Source organism: Saimiri boliviensis, chromosome 12, assembly GCF_048565385.1.
Source record: "Saimiri boliviensis isolate mSaiBol1 chromosome 12, mSaiBol1.pri, whole genome shotgun sequence".
Classification (NCBI taxonomy): domain Eukaryota; kingdom Metazoa; phylum Chordata; class Mammalia; order Primates; family Cebidae; genus Saimiri; species Saimiri boliviensis.
Genome location: NC_133460.1, coordinates 87,286,281 through 87,302,134, shown reverse-complemented (window position 1 = coordinate 87,302,134; position 15,854 = coordinate 87,286,281). Strand labels below are relative to the sequence as shown.

General features: G+C 57.8%; 1 protein-coding gene across 1 annotated transcript; it reads right to left on the bottom strand.

Moving 5' to 3' along the window:
- Positions 1-358: 358 nt before the first annotated feature.
- On the bottom strand, positions 359-15,538 carry TRIM8 (tripartite motif containing 8). The gene is made up of 6 exons (XM_003922247.4): positions 13,942-15,538; positions 3,958-4,053; positions 3,397-3,630; positions 2,577-2,608; positions 2,329-2,444; positions 359-1,956 (listed from the first exon to the last, which is right to left on the bottom strand). Exons 1-6 carry the CDS (start codon positions 14,509-14,511, stop codon positions 1,349-1,351), a joined length of 1,656 nt encoding a protein of 551 aa, XP_003922296.1. The 5' UTR covers positions 14,512-15,538; the 3' UTR covers positions 359-1,348.
- Between the last annotated feature and the right edge of the window lie 316 nt (positions 15,539-15,854).

Sequence of the window (15,854 nt, the reverse complement as noted above, 5' to 3'; positions counted from 1 at the left end):
ACTGCCTGGCAGGTAGTGTGCTCTCAAATATTTGTGGCCTGAAGGAGGTAAACTTTGCAAGACTCATAGAAAGGTGTTTCTCCTTTGTCTGTCTCAGCTAAGAGCACACTGGCAGAACCTCAAAGAGATGCCAGGGCTCGGGTGGCATGGGGCTGGGCCTAGAAGGCCCTGGGCAAATATTTGTCAAATGAACCCAAGGCCAATGGCAGACAGTCAGTGCCTGATGATCTGACATTCACCAGCCTGGTACCAGCTGGACCCAGGAGGGCAAAACCAAGGCAACGAGAGCAGGGCCCCTCCTCACACCGATGCCTGATCCCAGGACTGCGGGGGTCGGGGGAATAGGCGAGGCAGGGAGTGGGACTGCGCCATCATGTTTATTAGAAGGTTGGATTTCGGTGTGTGCTCTAGACAGATTACAGAATAAATACCTGTGCCTTGAGCACAGGAAGTCCACGATTCATACAAAGTGCTCACTACAGGAAGTTGCTGTGTCAAAATCCAGGCAAGGACCCAACTCCGGGCAGCCCCTCCTCCCTGCTGACCTCAACAAGGGCTGTGCTATTGTTTTTTATTTTATTATTTCTTTTATTTCTCTTTATTATTATTAATATTATTATTATTTGCTTTTGCTGTGGTCACTATCATTGGCAAAGTTCCTTTCCCCTTTCCTGGACATAGGGTTCCTGTCTTTAAAAGATTCCACTCTGAGGCTGAAGGTGCCAAAAGCTGCTTGAGAAGTGGCCTTTGAACTCCGTCTGGGACGATGGTGAGGAGAAGGAAGCAGGAGAAATCATTCTTGGTTTAACAAAATTAAAAACAAAAACAAAAACAAAAAGTCCCACAATCTAAAGGTCATTCCTTACTCGATCAGTGATCAAACTGCCCAAAAGAAAAACGAGAAACAAGCCGGAGGCCCTGGGCGTTCCTCCTGGGCGGGTAAGAAGGGTGGGACCCCTGAGCTTTCAGGGAAGCTGAGGCTCCTTCCAGCCACGGGGGTGTGAAGAGGAAGGAGTAGAGGAAAAAAGGAGAGACCGAGAGAGAGCTCAGCGTCTCCACACAGACACTTTCCCATCTCCAGGGCCACCTGCGGTCCCGGCCCAGGCCAGCTCCCTCTGTCACCTCTGCGTCCAAGAGATTCGTAAAAAAAAAAAAAAAAAAAAAAAAAAAAAAGTCAAAAACAAAGCCAAAAAAAAAACAAAATCCAAAAGGAAAAGACCTAGGGCATGGAATGAGGAAGAGGGGAGGAGAGGAAGGTAGAAGGGCAGGTCTCTGGATGCATAACTCCCGAGCCTGGGGGCCGGGGTGGGAGGGGGGAAGGTTCCCCAGCCCCGCCGCCTGCGTGGCGTTAGCTCGTCACGTAGTGTTTGGTGGACGGCTGCCCATACACCCTGTAGAAATCCTGGTGGCCGGGCTGCTGGGAGGCGTCGAGCCAGTCTCTGACCGCCAGGCTGGGAAGGGACTGGGGGACGGAGGGTGTGGGCGGGAGCGGGTGTGAGTACTCCTGCGAGGGCACTGTCCAGGGAAAGTGGCCGGAGCGGGGATAGGGCTGGTGGCCGCCATGGTTGGCCACGGAAGAACAGTAACAGTTGTCCACAGAACAGACGAGAATCTTGCGGCCGCCATACTGGGGGAGCATGGGCTGCTGGGCGGCGGAGCCATTGGGATACTGCGATGGGGGGAACACGGGGCTTGAGTGCACTGGCTGGGCGCCGCCCGGCAGGGCCACCAAGTGCTGCGTGGAGCTGCAGGGCCCCAGGGGCTGCCCAGACTGGCCCTCACCGCTGGCTGTGCCCGCCGCCCCGTACTGGCCGCCCACAGGGCCCGACGACGTCTCTAGGAAACTGGCCTCCGGGAAGGCCGTTGAGTGCTTGCGCTTTTCCGCCCCAGAGCTGCTGACGCCGCAAGGGTACAGGGGGACGCTCTGCAGGAAGGGCACCGGCGTGCTGAAGGGGCCTGTGGAGAATTGGGGTAAAAGTCGCCAAAGCTCCAAGCCCAAGCAACCCAGGTCTCCTCCCCTGGGTTGGACCTGGGGAGCCTTTGACACCTAGAGGCCCAAGCATGTCACATCTCAGGTGGTGCTTGCTCCTCTACCATTAGGAGCGAGAAAATAGTTATATGCCCACTTTAAGCTGAAGACACACAGGCTTTGAGGGGTCATGTGGCTTACCCACAGTCCCATAGCTACAAGTGGCAAAGCCAGGATGTGAGGACAGGTCTCCCGGACTGGGCCACACTGCCTCTCGTGGGTGGGGGGCGGGGAGGCTCTGGCGCTGAACCCCTGCCCAAAGGGCCCTCTCTCCCTTTGGTGGAACACCCCACCCTCACCTTCTAGCATCTTCCGCAGCTGCTTCTCCTTCTTGGCCACCTCGTTCAGGAAGAGCTTGGAGTTCAGGTGGCCGATCTTAGGGGGGGAAAGGCTGCTGCCTGTGCAGGTCTGGGTCCTGGGGGCAGTGGACGGGGCCTCTGCTGTGAGGAGGCATCACCGGTGAGCCCGCCCTACCTCCCCGCCATGGGCCTGGCCCCTCTGTCCTCCCCAGGATGTGCCCCGGGGAGGGCTGGGGCTGTCAGCTCACCTGTCCATTAGGATTTTCACAGACTTGGTGTTCTGTTGGGGAAAGAAAAGAGTCAGTCAGTGGAAAAGGCAGCCCGGGGAGAGGGGAAGACAGAAGCTGCCCGCCCAACCTCCCCCAAGCTGGGTGGATCTTCTCATTCTGGACAGAAGGTGGAGAGGTGGGGGTCGCCGTTTGCAGAAGAAGAGCTAACATTTATTAAGCTCTTGCCGTGTGACCCAGGCGTTGTCGGTGTTTTCTGTGCGTTCATAACTTCATCCACACAGCTGCCCAAGGAGAGGGGTGCTGCAGCCCACCACACTGTTTTAGCTCAAGTTTTTGGGGCCAGATGTGTTTTAGAATTTGGAATTTTTTGGATTTTAGAAGGAGAATATAGTGCCTGTATCATATATTACATACCATCCCCAGCAAGACACCACAATCCAATCTGTCAACATTTCTGCAGCAAAATGTTTGAATTTTCATACCACATGAGATAAAAACCATAAACTGCCTAGCATCAGTTCAGGTCCATTTTCCTGTTAAATTAGATGACAGATTTGATTCTGTCAGTTTTCAGAGATGTTTTTTAAATATGGAATTGTGGATAAAGAAGAGTAGACCGGTATCATCAATACCACTTTGTAGGTGAGTAAGCAAGGCCTGAGACGTACCTATGACTTGCCCAAGGTCACAGAGCTAGAAAGAACAGGCAGGTGGATTTGAACCCATGCAGGCTGGCCCCACAGGGAAGGCCATGTGAGCTACCGGTGGGGGAGACTACAGACCCCAATTCGGGAACAGCCCTCTGGGTGCCGCCAGCCTAGTCCTGGGCCCAGCCCACCTTCATGAAGCTGACATCCTCCGTCTTATCAAACAGCAGCTGCAGGGAGCCCAGCAGCTTCTTGGCCTCCTGCATGCGCTCCCCGAGGTGCAGCGCCTGCGCTGCGTTCTCGCTGCAGAACTTGGCCTGGGCCTTGTCCAGGACCTCCACCGTCTGCCGCAGGTCCTCATCTAGCAGCTGGTGCAGCTTCTCGTACTGCAGCCGAACTTCCTCCTTCAGTTGGTTCACTTTCTCCTGTGAGTACAGGGACAGGAGTGGCTGGGCAGGTGAGCCCTGTAGACATTTGGTGGCCCCCCTTACCCATCTCACATCCCAGAATCCCAAGTAGCCAGGCTGCCCCAGGCTCCCAGGGGCAAGGTCTGACCTGCCAGTCCCCACCGTTAGCACAGGGCTCTGGGCCAGCATCTCCTGGCACCAGTGGGCATCCAGAACAGTTCACTGAATGACTGACAGAGGGGTCTGGCCAGAGCCACACAGTCAGACCTTAGTAAGGAACTCACCCAAAGCCCTGCATCCAAGCCACCCCCACCCACCCCGCAGCATGGCCTTGGGCTTAGCTACCTCCACCAGGCGCTTGTCTGACTCGAGTTTGTACAGCTGGTCCTCAATGTCCTGCTCTCGCTCCTCCAGCCGGTCCTGCTGCTTCATGAGCATCTTCTGCAGGGACAGTTGGGTGGGGGTATCAGAGGGGCTGTGGCCCCAACCCTGACCCATGCTTCCCTCTACACCACACACCCATTCTATGGATCCTTTGACCTAGATGGCACCAAGCCTCTGCCACCCAGCCCCTCTGGCCCCCTGCAATCCCAGGGGCCTATTCCCAGGTCTCCCCAGAATAGCTTCCAATGCATATGTATTTATTTACACTTTTTTTTTTTTTGAGATGGAGTTTCACTCTTGTTACCCAGGCTGGAGTGCAATGGCATGATCTTGGCTCACCGCAACCTCCGCCTCCTGGGTTCAAGTAATTCTCCTGCCTCAGCCTCCTGAGTAGCTGGGATTACAGGCATGAGCCACCATGCCCAGCTAATTTTTGTATTTTTAGTAGAGACGGGGTTTCACCATGTTGACCAGGATGGTCTCGATCTCTTGACCTCGTGATCCACCGGCCTTGGCCTCCCAAAGTGCTGGGATTATAGGTGTGAGCCACCATGCCCGGCTATTTACACTATTTTTTTAGATGGAGTCTCACTCTGTTGCCCAGGCTGGAGTGCAGTGGCGTGATCTCAGCTCACTGCAACCTCCACCTCCTGGGTTTAAGGCAGGATTCTCCTGCCTTAGCCTCCCAAGGAGCTGGGATTACAGATATGCGCCACTATGCCCAACTCATTTTTTTTGTATATTTAGTAGAGATGGGGTTTCACTATGTTGGCCAGGCTTGTCTCAAACTCCTGACCTCAAATGATCTGCCTGCCTCGGTCTCCCAAAGTGCAGGGATTATAGGTGTGAGGCACCATGCCCAGCCCCCATGCATATTAAATGCTGAGCTTTCTGAGAGCAGGGTTAGACCAACTTCTGTTCTAAGTACTTTTCCTGTACAGATTTATCTAATCATCCCAGTAATGATATGAGGTAAGTACTATCATTATTCTCATTTCACAGAAAAAGATAACTGAAGCCTAGAAAGGTTAAGTCATTTGTCCATAGTTGCATAGCTTGTAAACAGCAGAGCTGGGGTACAAACCCAGGTGATCTGGCAGCAGGGTCTGTTCTGACCCAGGCCCTGCTGCCTCTGAGTCCTGGAGCACATCGTCTGAGAGATAAGTACCCTGCTAACGCCCTTTTCGGCCTTAGCCCACCTGCACTCAGGTGAATTTAAAAAAAAAAAGAGAGATGAGTACCCTAAGAGGCAGGGGGTCAAATTCTCTTCCAAAGCTGCACGAGCCTCTGGCTCGGTCCAAAGATCTCACCTTATACTTGCCTTACATTAGGGGGCATGAAGCCAGCCACCCGCTGCCTTGTTCTAAAGACCAAGCGCTAGGTCTCTGGAGTCCTGGCTAGCTCCCTCAGCCCCTCAGTAGGACCCAGGCAGAAAGGAGATTTGGGCTCTCCTAAGACCCAAGGCCAGGCTGCTGGAAGGTGCTGGACCAAGCTGCTCTTCTCAGCTCATAATCTCCTGCCCCTACAATACCTCGACTCCTAGCCACCTCATCTCTCCTGCCCTCCTCTCTCCAGGTATGCCTCTTCAGACAGGCTGCTCAGACCCCTGCTCAGAGTCTCTCAATGACTCCCTCCCGTCAACTACTTTGGCATGGCAATGAAGGCTCTTTTGCACCCTGACTCTTCCAGCTGGCTGGGTTGGTAGCCTGTCCCCAACACTCTGCACATGGAAACTGCCTACAGCTCTAGGTACGTTCTTCTGCAGCCCACAGTGCCCCCTCCCTCCCCTTGTCTATCCTTCAAGGCCCAACTTAAGTCCCCACTCCTCTAGGAAACTTTCCATGACTGCTGCTCTGAGGCTAGGCAGGTCCCTCCCTACCCTGGCTGTCCCATTCTGCCCTCCCTCTCAGGCTGTGCTGTCCAATATGGTAGCCACTGGTCATATGTGGCAATTTAAATCCAAGTTAACAAAAAATAAAAAATAAGGCCAGGCGTGTTGGCTCGTGCCTGTAATACCAGCACTTTGGGAGGCTGAAGTGGGTAGATCACAGGAGGTCGGGTGTTTGAGACCAGCCTGAGCAACATGGAGAAACCCCATCTCTACTGAAAATACAAAATTAGCCAGGTGTGGCAGTGCATGCCTGTAATCCCAGCTACTCAGGAGGCTGAGGCAGGAGAACTGCTTGAATCCTGGAGGTGGAGGTTGCGGTGAGCCAAGATCACACCATTTCACTCCAGCCTGGGTGACAGAGTGAGACTCCATCTCAAAAAATAACTAAATAAAGTAAGTTAAATATCAGTTCCTCATGCACCAGCTTCATTTCAAGTGCCCAGTACCTACATATCACTGGTCTCAGATACTAAAGCTACAAAATGTTCTCATCGTTGCAGAAATTCTATTAGACAGCATTATTCTGGAGTCTTCCAATTGTCTCACAAACCATGGTCTCATCTCCCTATGAGACTCAAGGCCTCTTAAGAACAGGGATTTGCTGCATCTTTCTCCACCTCCCTTCAGAGCCAGGCCACACAAAGGTCTGGGTGGCCTGAGATGCATAACAAATTCACTCAATAAGCCGCAGGTTCCACACACGCAATAAAATTCGCAAAGTATCTCTGTCTAACCACAGACAGTCCCAGTAAGTGTCCACACAGCAAGGAGTGGTTCTCGTTCTTTTTCTTCCTCTGTCAGGGCCTCAGAGTAACCTTCCAGTTCAACTCCATGACCCCCACCCTGCCACACCCAGCTGCCCCCCCACCCCCACAAGACAAGCTGCTGTCAATCCCTTCCTCATCCCACCAGCCCATTTTATATATGGGTTTCAAGGATCACCTGAGGTTTCAAGGATCACTTGGTTTCAAGGATCACCAGAGACTTAGGCCAGACCCCACTTTGTGTTGGAGGCTACTCTGGAAATAACCAAGACCCTGGGAGCAGGAGGAGGTGTGGGGGTAAGGCTTTCATCTTCTGAGCTGGGATGCCAGGGGCCCACACACAACTTAACCTCTCAGTGACCCAGGACAGGCCCTCTAAGAACCAGAACCAGAGACCTTGCTCTACCCCCGGCAGCACCAAGAGGCCCAGGAATCTGCTGCCAGCCTGATGGTCGGAGCCCGACAGCACACACAGCATGCGCAGGCAGGCACAGGGCCGCCTGGCACACAGCTGCACATGCACGTGGGAACACCTTGCTACCTGAGCCCCAAGCCCACCTCAGGCACGCTGGCAGGTACAGCCACAGCTGCAAACATACTTGACCCAACCCCTTCACAGGGAAGGCTGGACCCCTGGAGGCCCCTGACAATGGTGAGAGGACTGGCACGACGGCAAGGTGGCCAGGACACCCTGGGAACATCAGGCCGCTGACCTCCCCTGGAACACTTGTCCCATCAAATTCTTGCCTATGGCTGCCCCATGCCCACCCTCAGGAGGACAAGGAGGCCTCCCCCAAGTGCTCCTCAGAGTCCAGGCCGCTCCCTCCATCCAGGGCCCAGGACATCTGAAAGGCTCTGCTGCCCCCACGTATCTTGCACCATGGCCTCCTTGACCAAACCCACCAGGAGCTGGTTTGGGGAGGACCCAGGGGAGTCCCAGGGAGGGGTAGGAAAGAGAACTCCAAGTTCCCAGTGCAGCTTCCCTAAGGATAGGAACGGAGCTGTCCACACCCACCCCACAGGCTAGTGGGTGTCCCTTTGCCCCATCCCTCCCGAGGCCTCCCAGGAGTGACCTCTCAGGGCACAACACAGGGAGGGCCCTCCTGTCCAGTCTTAGGGGGTGGTGCTCAGCCCCTTTCCTCTTCTTTTGGGCTTTCCTCAGTCTCCCCCAGCAACACTTCTACCCTGGGAGCCTGCAGGGTCTTCCCCAGGCACTCTGGGTGGGACAACAGCCCAGGCCACACAGAGGCGGGGGGTTGGGGAGCGGGGAGGCCACAGTCCCTAACAGGTGGGAGGGTTTCATTTCCCCCCCTACTGCTGCAGCAGGCTCCTGTCTCTGCTGCAGGGGTTGGGGTGAGAATAGGAAGGGGAAGGAGGCTGGCCAGGGGATGCCAGCCAGGGAGGACTGGAAGGAGACAAACTGGCCTGGCCCACTCTCCCTCAGGGCCAGCTCTTGCTACAGATATCACCTGGGAAACTGGAAGGAAGATGAGAAATCCCCACCTGCTGCCCCTTTGTGACCCCACCCCAGTTCACCGAAGGAGCAAATCAGGTTACCAAGATGCTGGAAGACAGGGAGCAGAGGAAGCAAGGCCCAGACCCTGCCACCAGCAGCCTCCTTTCCAGCGCAACCCCTATCTGCCTCCCCAGGGAATGGCTAAGAGCCAGGGCCCCATTTCCCACCTGGGAAAAACCCATAGTTGAGATTGGACTGAATTTCTCAGCTTAGTTCAGAGCAAGTACTGTCCACACAGGCAGATGGGGCTGGGAGGACCTTACAAGCGCCCCCGCAAGGTTCATGGCCTGGACTTCGCACCCTGGAGCATGCGGGAGCAGACCAGCGTGGAACGTGGCCTGGGCTAGAAGCTCTGGAGGCACCAGGCCTCCAGGGAGACGGGGACTAGGTGGGCCTAGGGAGAACCTGTACAGCCCAGCCCTGCCTGTCAGGCCTTAGGCCTTCGGTGGTCTGCCTAGGCCCATGAAGACTCAGGAGGAATGGAGGGAGCCGCCATTCCCACCCTCTACCACCTGGCCCCCACTCCTCAGCTCTGCTGCCGCTCCCTCTGACTCCCCTCCCAGCCTGGAGCGGGAACCCCGAGCCCCTACATTCCTGCCCCAGCAAAGCCTCATGTCCCTCTGGAGCCTGACTGGCCAGGCCAGCTGGCATTTTCTGATGCCAGACTAGACTGGGCAGACGGGTGAGGCTTGGGGACTCTGGGCTGTATAAAAGTTAATAAATAATAATAATAAAATCCTCAAGTCAACCTTGAAGAGAAACAAGGTCAGGAGGAAACAGGGCCCCAGGGACTGGGACAGAGGCAGTCCCTAGGTTTTCAGACAAGACCAGGGCAAGCTCTAGCAGCCCCGTGGTGGTGGAAGGGGCGGGGCAGGGAGGGGCAAGAAGAGGAGGCTGGGTAGCTTCTTCCTGCTCAGGGCCAGCTCCAGCTCTGGCTCCAACCCCCTCCTCAGAGCTACTCCATCCTAACCCTCCCCCTACTCCTCCACCTGGTCTCTGTCCCTGTCTCTCCCTGGGCCCACAGCACTCTCCCCTTTCCTCAGAGAAGCTAATGCCTACCCTAAACCCCCGTTCCATGCCTCAAGCCTCTGCCATGGGCTACCATGTGAACCCCAGGCTGGGGAGACCACAGGCCACAGAGGGAAGGGGCTCCAGGGCAGGCGCCAGGGCAAGGAGAGAGGCAGAACCTCAGATGCGAGCCAGGCAGACCCCAGAGAGGGCTTCCCAGCTGCAGAGTGGAATTAGCTTTTGCCATGCAGAGAGCAGCGCTCTGGGGCAGCAGAACAAAGAGGCGAGAGAGAAAGCCCCCCTTTGTCTGGTTCTGAATGCCAGGCCAGCCGGGAAGGAAGGCTTTCCCAGAGCCAGGGAGGAGGCCAGCCAGGCCAGCCTGCTCAGCCCAGGGCAGGGGCCCAAGCCGGGCTTGCTCCGCCTCTACAGACCGCCCAGCAGAATAGCACAGGACCCTTTTAGCTCCTACCTCCAATACCCGCCACAGGCTCACCCCAAAGGGAAGCCCATCTTTCCCTCCTTTCCCCAACACCCCCACGGTGAAGGGAAGTCCCAGGATCCCTGACAAACTCATAGCCACCAAGCAAGGATCACCTGAGTGGGCACTCACACAGAGGCATACTAGTGCTGCCAACAGTCAGGAAGGCACACTCAACTTCAACTCGCAGGCAGGCAGACACGGCTGCACAACTAGGGACCTAAGTCAGGCACCTGAGCCTTCTCAGAGGCACCCTTCTGAGATGCAGAAACTCAGTCACCTCCGAGATACACAACGCAGACATGCTGGCTACACATACGCACACACACTTGCAGACAGACACGGATGCATGGCCACCCAGGACTGTAGGAGGCAGAGTAATCAATATCTCGGGCATGACAGGGGCCTGGCCGTGTCAGCAGGATCCTGGGGTGGGGGTTGGCGGCTAGGCCTTTTGGGCCTCTGCCTGAGGCTCTCTTTCAGGGGCAAGGGAGGAAGGCCAAGCCAGGGCCCCCTTCCATGAAGACTCAGGGTGGCCACACATGCATGCGCGCGCGCACACACACACACACACACACACCCCTTCAGAAGTATGGTCTGCTGTGAGGAGGAGGAGCAGTGAGGTAGGTCTGCACTGCTGGAGTCAGGCTACAACCCCAGCCCCAGTCCCAGTCCCAGCAGAGCCAGGCCAGCCCTCACTCTCATTGTGCACTCAGAGACAGACAAATGGAGACGAAACCCAGGATTCTCTCCAGGGTCTCAGGGTGGCCTCTCCAGCCACTAGCAATGTGCACAGGATAACCGTACTCCAAGCAGGAGCAAACCCCACATTGGCCTAAGCAGTGGGATCTCCTCCCCCAGAGACCGCCTCTTCTCACCTCTGAACCACTGAGAATGCAAGAAACAGGGCCCTAGCAACATGTCCAGCCTTGCTCTGGGATGCCTGGGATGATGCAGAAACACAACTGTAACTGCACAGACTCAAACAGATAAACCTGCATAAACACACACACACTACACACCTACATAAACACACATGCACCACACACCTGCAGACACACACGTACCACACACCTGCAGACACACACACACCACACACCTGCATAGACACACGCACCGCACACCTGCATAGGTGCACAAACCACACACCTACAGGCCCCTCACACATGCAACCAGGCCTGCTCTTGAGTCTTCTTTCCATGTTGTGGGCAGTCATGAGATAAGGACTTCCCCAGCTCCCACCAGTCCCTCATTGCTTAGATGAACCCCTGAACCTGGGGGCTGGGAGGGGTCTGACCACTCAGGGCTTCCAGGCCTCAGCCCACCTGGATGTCCAAATCTTGGGCCCTTAGCTTCCCCACAGCCTCATGGGAGAGCACATTTAGGGTCTAGGCACATCCCAGACAGTAGTCTTAGGACCATCCAGTAGGTATCCAGGCCTCAGGGCAATGTAGCTGACACACTGGCTTCTCAAGGGGAGATTAGGGCAACAACCTGCTTGGGTCTGACTCTGAGATTACCCCTTGTAGTCTCCCAGGCTAGATAAGAGGCCCTGCTTGCCCTCCTGCTGGTTCCTGCTCTAGGCCATGACCCATGTGCACCTGTGGATGCTGTGTGGGGGCAAGGCCACCAGGGAGGGGTTAATCAGGGCTTCCTATTTCTGGCCAATTGACGGGCATGTCAGCAATCCCCCTGGGAGGGCAGAAGAGGATGCACAAGAAGCAGAGCCTAGATTTTATGGCAAGTGCCAGTTCTCTGTGCTTCTGCTCCTATATCCTGGGGAATTTCTGTTGCCCTCACCCACAACACCAGCAAAGGCCCTTTAAGGCAGACTCCCTCCAGCAAGGGAAAAGGGGTAAAGGAAGGGCACTCCACCCACTCCCCTGTATGACCTACAGAGTGTGCAAAGGGTTTTCCCATTCAGGTTCCTATGGCTCACCCCATCGTTTCCCTCCTGGGAGGGCAGGCGAGGCCCCTATCCCTCCACATTCGATAAGTCAAACTCACACTTGAGTGACACTGGCTATTGAAGGGTTTCCAACCCCAGTGCCCTGGGGCACCAGAAAGAATCGGGGGCCTGGCAAGGGGAAACCTGGAGGATGAGACTCAGACTGCCACTGCAGGGCACAGCTGCTGAACACACAGAATTGCACATCTGGCCCTGATGTAACGCACTCCTTCTGAGCCAGCCCACACCAGGCACAGGAAAGCACTCGTGCGCGCACAAACCCTGCAGAGTTGCCGACAAAGTTCAGTGCCTGCTTCCATCCAATCCACCAGTCTGGAGATGAGGGGCCTGCTGGGGGCATTCCAGGGAATACTCTGCTGCACACACCATCCACCCACCCCTACCTGCACCCCGAACTCTACAGATGGGAGACAGGTGCATTGGAGAGCGAAGCAGTCCCAAAAGACGCTCAAAAACAGACACACACCTAAAGCTATCCCCCTACACCAGGTCAGGTAAAATTACGTTTTCTTCCCCACCTCAGTTAAAGACATCCCTAGCACTCAGACCAGCTACAGCAGCACTGTGGGTGCGGGCAGGCATCCGAGTATTGCCCAGGTTGCTGCCCCTCCCCTGTTCCTTTCAGCTACATCTCTTTCCCCTCCTCTCATTTTCCACTGTCAATCCCAGGACAGAGAACTGGACAGCCTTCCTTTCTCCTGCCTCTGCACTTTTCCCGGCCTCCTCCCCCAGCCCTTCCATCTTTATTAATAGCAGCAGCTTCCCAATACTGGGGAAAGTGTGGGCTGTGCCTGCCCTGAACGGGGGTGGAGGACACAAGGGGTGGAGGACACACTTCCTTTAAGAAACCAGAGGCCTATCCTGGCACACAAACCCAGAGCTACCCCATCCGATTGGAAACTAATTATACAGTAAATTGTATTTGCTGTCCCCGCCCCAGCCTGTGGTGGCCCTCCTGCCTTTTGTTGGTTGTACGTGTGTGTTTTTTAATTGCTAAACAGTGACTCATTCTGACTGGTCCCCCCCCTCCACAGGAAATAGCCCCATCTCCAGTCTGCCTTGAGCAGAGCTTCCTCATACCCAGCCTCACCACTGGCCTCCACTAACCTCCAGGGGCCCCCACCCAGAGACACTCCCAGTCCCACGGGTGCGCAGCCTCGCCTCCACATATCACACCCAGGCCCCAGGCCCCAGGCCCCAAGCTGGGGCTTCAGAGAGGACTCCAAGGTGTCAGGCCAACCCCTTCCTTCTGGTATGACTCAACCCTGAAAGCTGGGGAGGACTGAGGACTGGGGAGGGACCTAGGAGGAGCCCCCTCCACTGAAGGGGACGGAAGTATTGCCTCAGTCCAGCTCCAAAACCCAGAGGCCTGAGGTGGGGGAGGCGGTTTTGACATTGGCCGCGGCCGCAGGGTGTATACAATGGGAGGGGACGCGGTTCCGTAATCACCCAGCCGGCTGCCCAGGGGAGCCAGCTGCCTGAAACCAGATTTCAAGGCGGCTCAACCTTAAACCCACAGGATTCTTTTTCCGTCTTCAACTTCCCCTCCCCAAATGTGGGAGGGCGGCAAGAGGGCTGGGCTGGGCGAGAGGGCCGGGAGAATGAAGACACATACTTAAAGGTTTGTTCAGGCAGCCCGTGCGACACACAGGCACATTAGGGCAGTGATTCTCACACAGGGAGAGCCGGCTCTCGGGAGGAATCCAAATAGCTGTGTCGCTGTCGGGGCCTCGCTGGCTGCCCAGACCCTGTCCAGAGAGATGGCCAGAGTTCTGCTCTCCCTCCGGAAGCTCCCCCCGCCCCCCCAATGTGTTTCCAATAGCTCTGAAAACTAACATGGCTGCTTTTGTTTACTTCCTCATTGGTATGCCAGCATCATGGATCATGTCAGCCACAGCAGCGGCACCGGGACACTCATTACATAAACAGCAGCTGGAGAGGCAAGACCGGGGTCACTGCCTCGGTGACTTCCCGTAGGGCCTACAGCAGCAACGCTGGGGGAGGGAGCTGCGCACCACGGAAAAGCGACGCCCAAACTCTACCCCTGACAGTCCCACACCCAATCCCATAAAGCACTCAGAAGACGGACCCTGTGCGCACAGGTGCGGGAATGTACCAAGTAGCGACCCGGGATCCTTCTTCCCAGGACCCTGTCCCCAAACTTTCAAGGAAGAGTTTGTCCAGGGTCTACTGGCCTGATGTCACAAGAGTCAGCCTGTTGGGAAGGGTGGTCCCCGGGCGGGCAGGAGGGACTGTGTCTGTGTGTGTGTGTGTGTGTGTGTGCGCGCGCGCGCGCGCGCGCGCGTGTAGGGTACTTGCCCGAATTTCATTCCTTCGGATCTCCACGTCGCACACCGAGTGTCCCTGATGCGCGCCGCTGTAGTAGCAGCAGTACTGGCAAACTGCCACCTGCTCGGCCTCGCAGTGGTAGAGGCGGTAGGCGTTGTGCTGCGGGCAGCTCCAGGCCCGCACGTCGTCCGCCTCCACCAGGAGGTGCCCGCGGGCGGTGGAGGGCTGCTGCAGGTGCGTCTGCACGTGGGACTGGCAGCAGGGCGCCTCGCAGCGCAGGCAGACCTTCTGCGCGGGCAGCGGGGGGCCGCGGCGGCAGAACACGCAGTGCAGCGCCGCCGGCGGCTTCTCCACGTGCAGGGCGTTGAACTTCTCCACGATGTTGGTGAGCTTCAGGTTCTTCTCCAGGCCCGGCTTCTGGTTGTAGGCCTGGTTGCACTCTGGGCAGCGCACGAGGCCGCTGTCCTTGGCCCACGCCTCGCCGATGCAGCCCCGGCAGAAGTTGTGTTTGCACGGCAGCTGCACCGGCTCCACGAAGACGTGCAGGCAGATGGGGCAGATGAGCTCCTCCTCGAAGCAGTTTTTCCAATTCTCCGCCATGGCGGCCGCGGACAGGGGGCCAGGGCAGGCCTCTCCGACTCCCCAGCCCCGGGGGTCCGTCCGGAGCTGCTGTAGGCCCACCGAGCCCCGAGTTTCGGCCCCAGCCGGCCCCGACGGTCGCTCAGTCAGCAGCGCCTTCCGCGTGCCCGCCCCCCGGAGGAGGGAGCCTCGGTCCTCACGCCGCGCGCGCAGCCCGCTGCGTCTCCTCCTCCTCCCGAGCGCCTAGCGGGAGGCGGCGGACTGCGCCAGGGCCGCGGCCGGGGCTCCAGCCTTGGAAGGGAGCGCCGGGGTCCAAATTCCACATAAGAGGCCGCCTCCCCGTCGGCGCGGCTAGGGCAGCAGCGGTCCGCGGCGTTCGCTCGGCCCCGCGGCTGACATTGGGGCGCGCCCCGCGGCGGACGGAGCCTGGGAGCAGCACACTTCCTCCGGCCGCGGCGGCGGCGGCGGCGGCGGCTCCTGCCCGGCTCGTCGGCGCCGCGCCTCCCTCGCAGGGGCCGGGGTCCGTGGGGCCGGTAGGCGAGCGCGGCCGCGCCGAGGCTGCTAGATCCAGACGGAGCGGGCGGGGCGGACCGGTGGTCCCCGGGCCAAGGTGCGGGCGTCCCCCGGCTGGCCGGCCGGGCGCGGACTGCGGGGCGCGGGCGGGCCGACTCCGGGGCGCTGCGTGCGCTCAGGGGCAGTCATTCAGATGAAATTCCAGTCCCCGGCCAGAGACACCAGCCCGCCTCTGCCTTCCTCCTCCCTTCACAAATAGAAACGGAAGGGGGAGGGAGAGAAGTGGAAAAAAAGGCAACCGGCGAGGGAGGGAGGAAGAAGCCCCGGCGACGCTCCGGCCTGACCCCCGGGCGGCTACTTCTGCGCTCCCCTGAGGCCTGGCGCCCCCGCAGCGGAGAGACCCCGCGCGCCGTGTCCGCACTGGGCGGGCGCCCGGGCTCTGCCGAGGAAAACAAGGATTGATCAAACTAGAAAGGAATTTTTCTCAACTGCTAATGAACAGGAGGCTCGGCTCCCGGCCCTCCCCTCCCCTCCCCCGGCCCTCCCCCTTCGCCCCCCCGGCCCCCTTCCCCCCACTTTCTTTTCTTCTCGGCCTCTGCTCGGGCCTGGAAGGCTCGGGGCTGCGGTCGGAGCCAGCCTGCGGCGGCGGGGCCAGGCCGAGCCGCCTCCCTCAGCGCCCAGCCATCTTGGGCTCCGCGGCGGCGGCCGGGGTCTGGGCGCGCTCGCTGAGGGGCCCGCGGCGTCCTCTCGCTCCTGTTTTTTTTTTTTTTCCTAAGTGGGATTTTTTTTTTTCCAAGGGGAGGGCCGGCGGCCTCCAACAAATTAGGAGAGAGAGAGGGGAGAAAATGCCA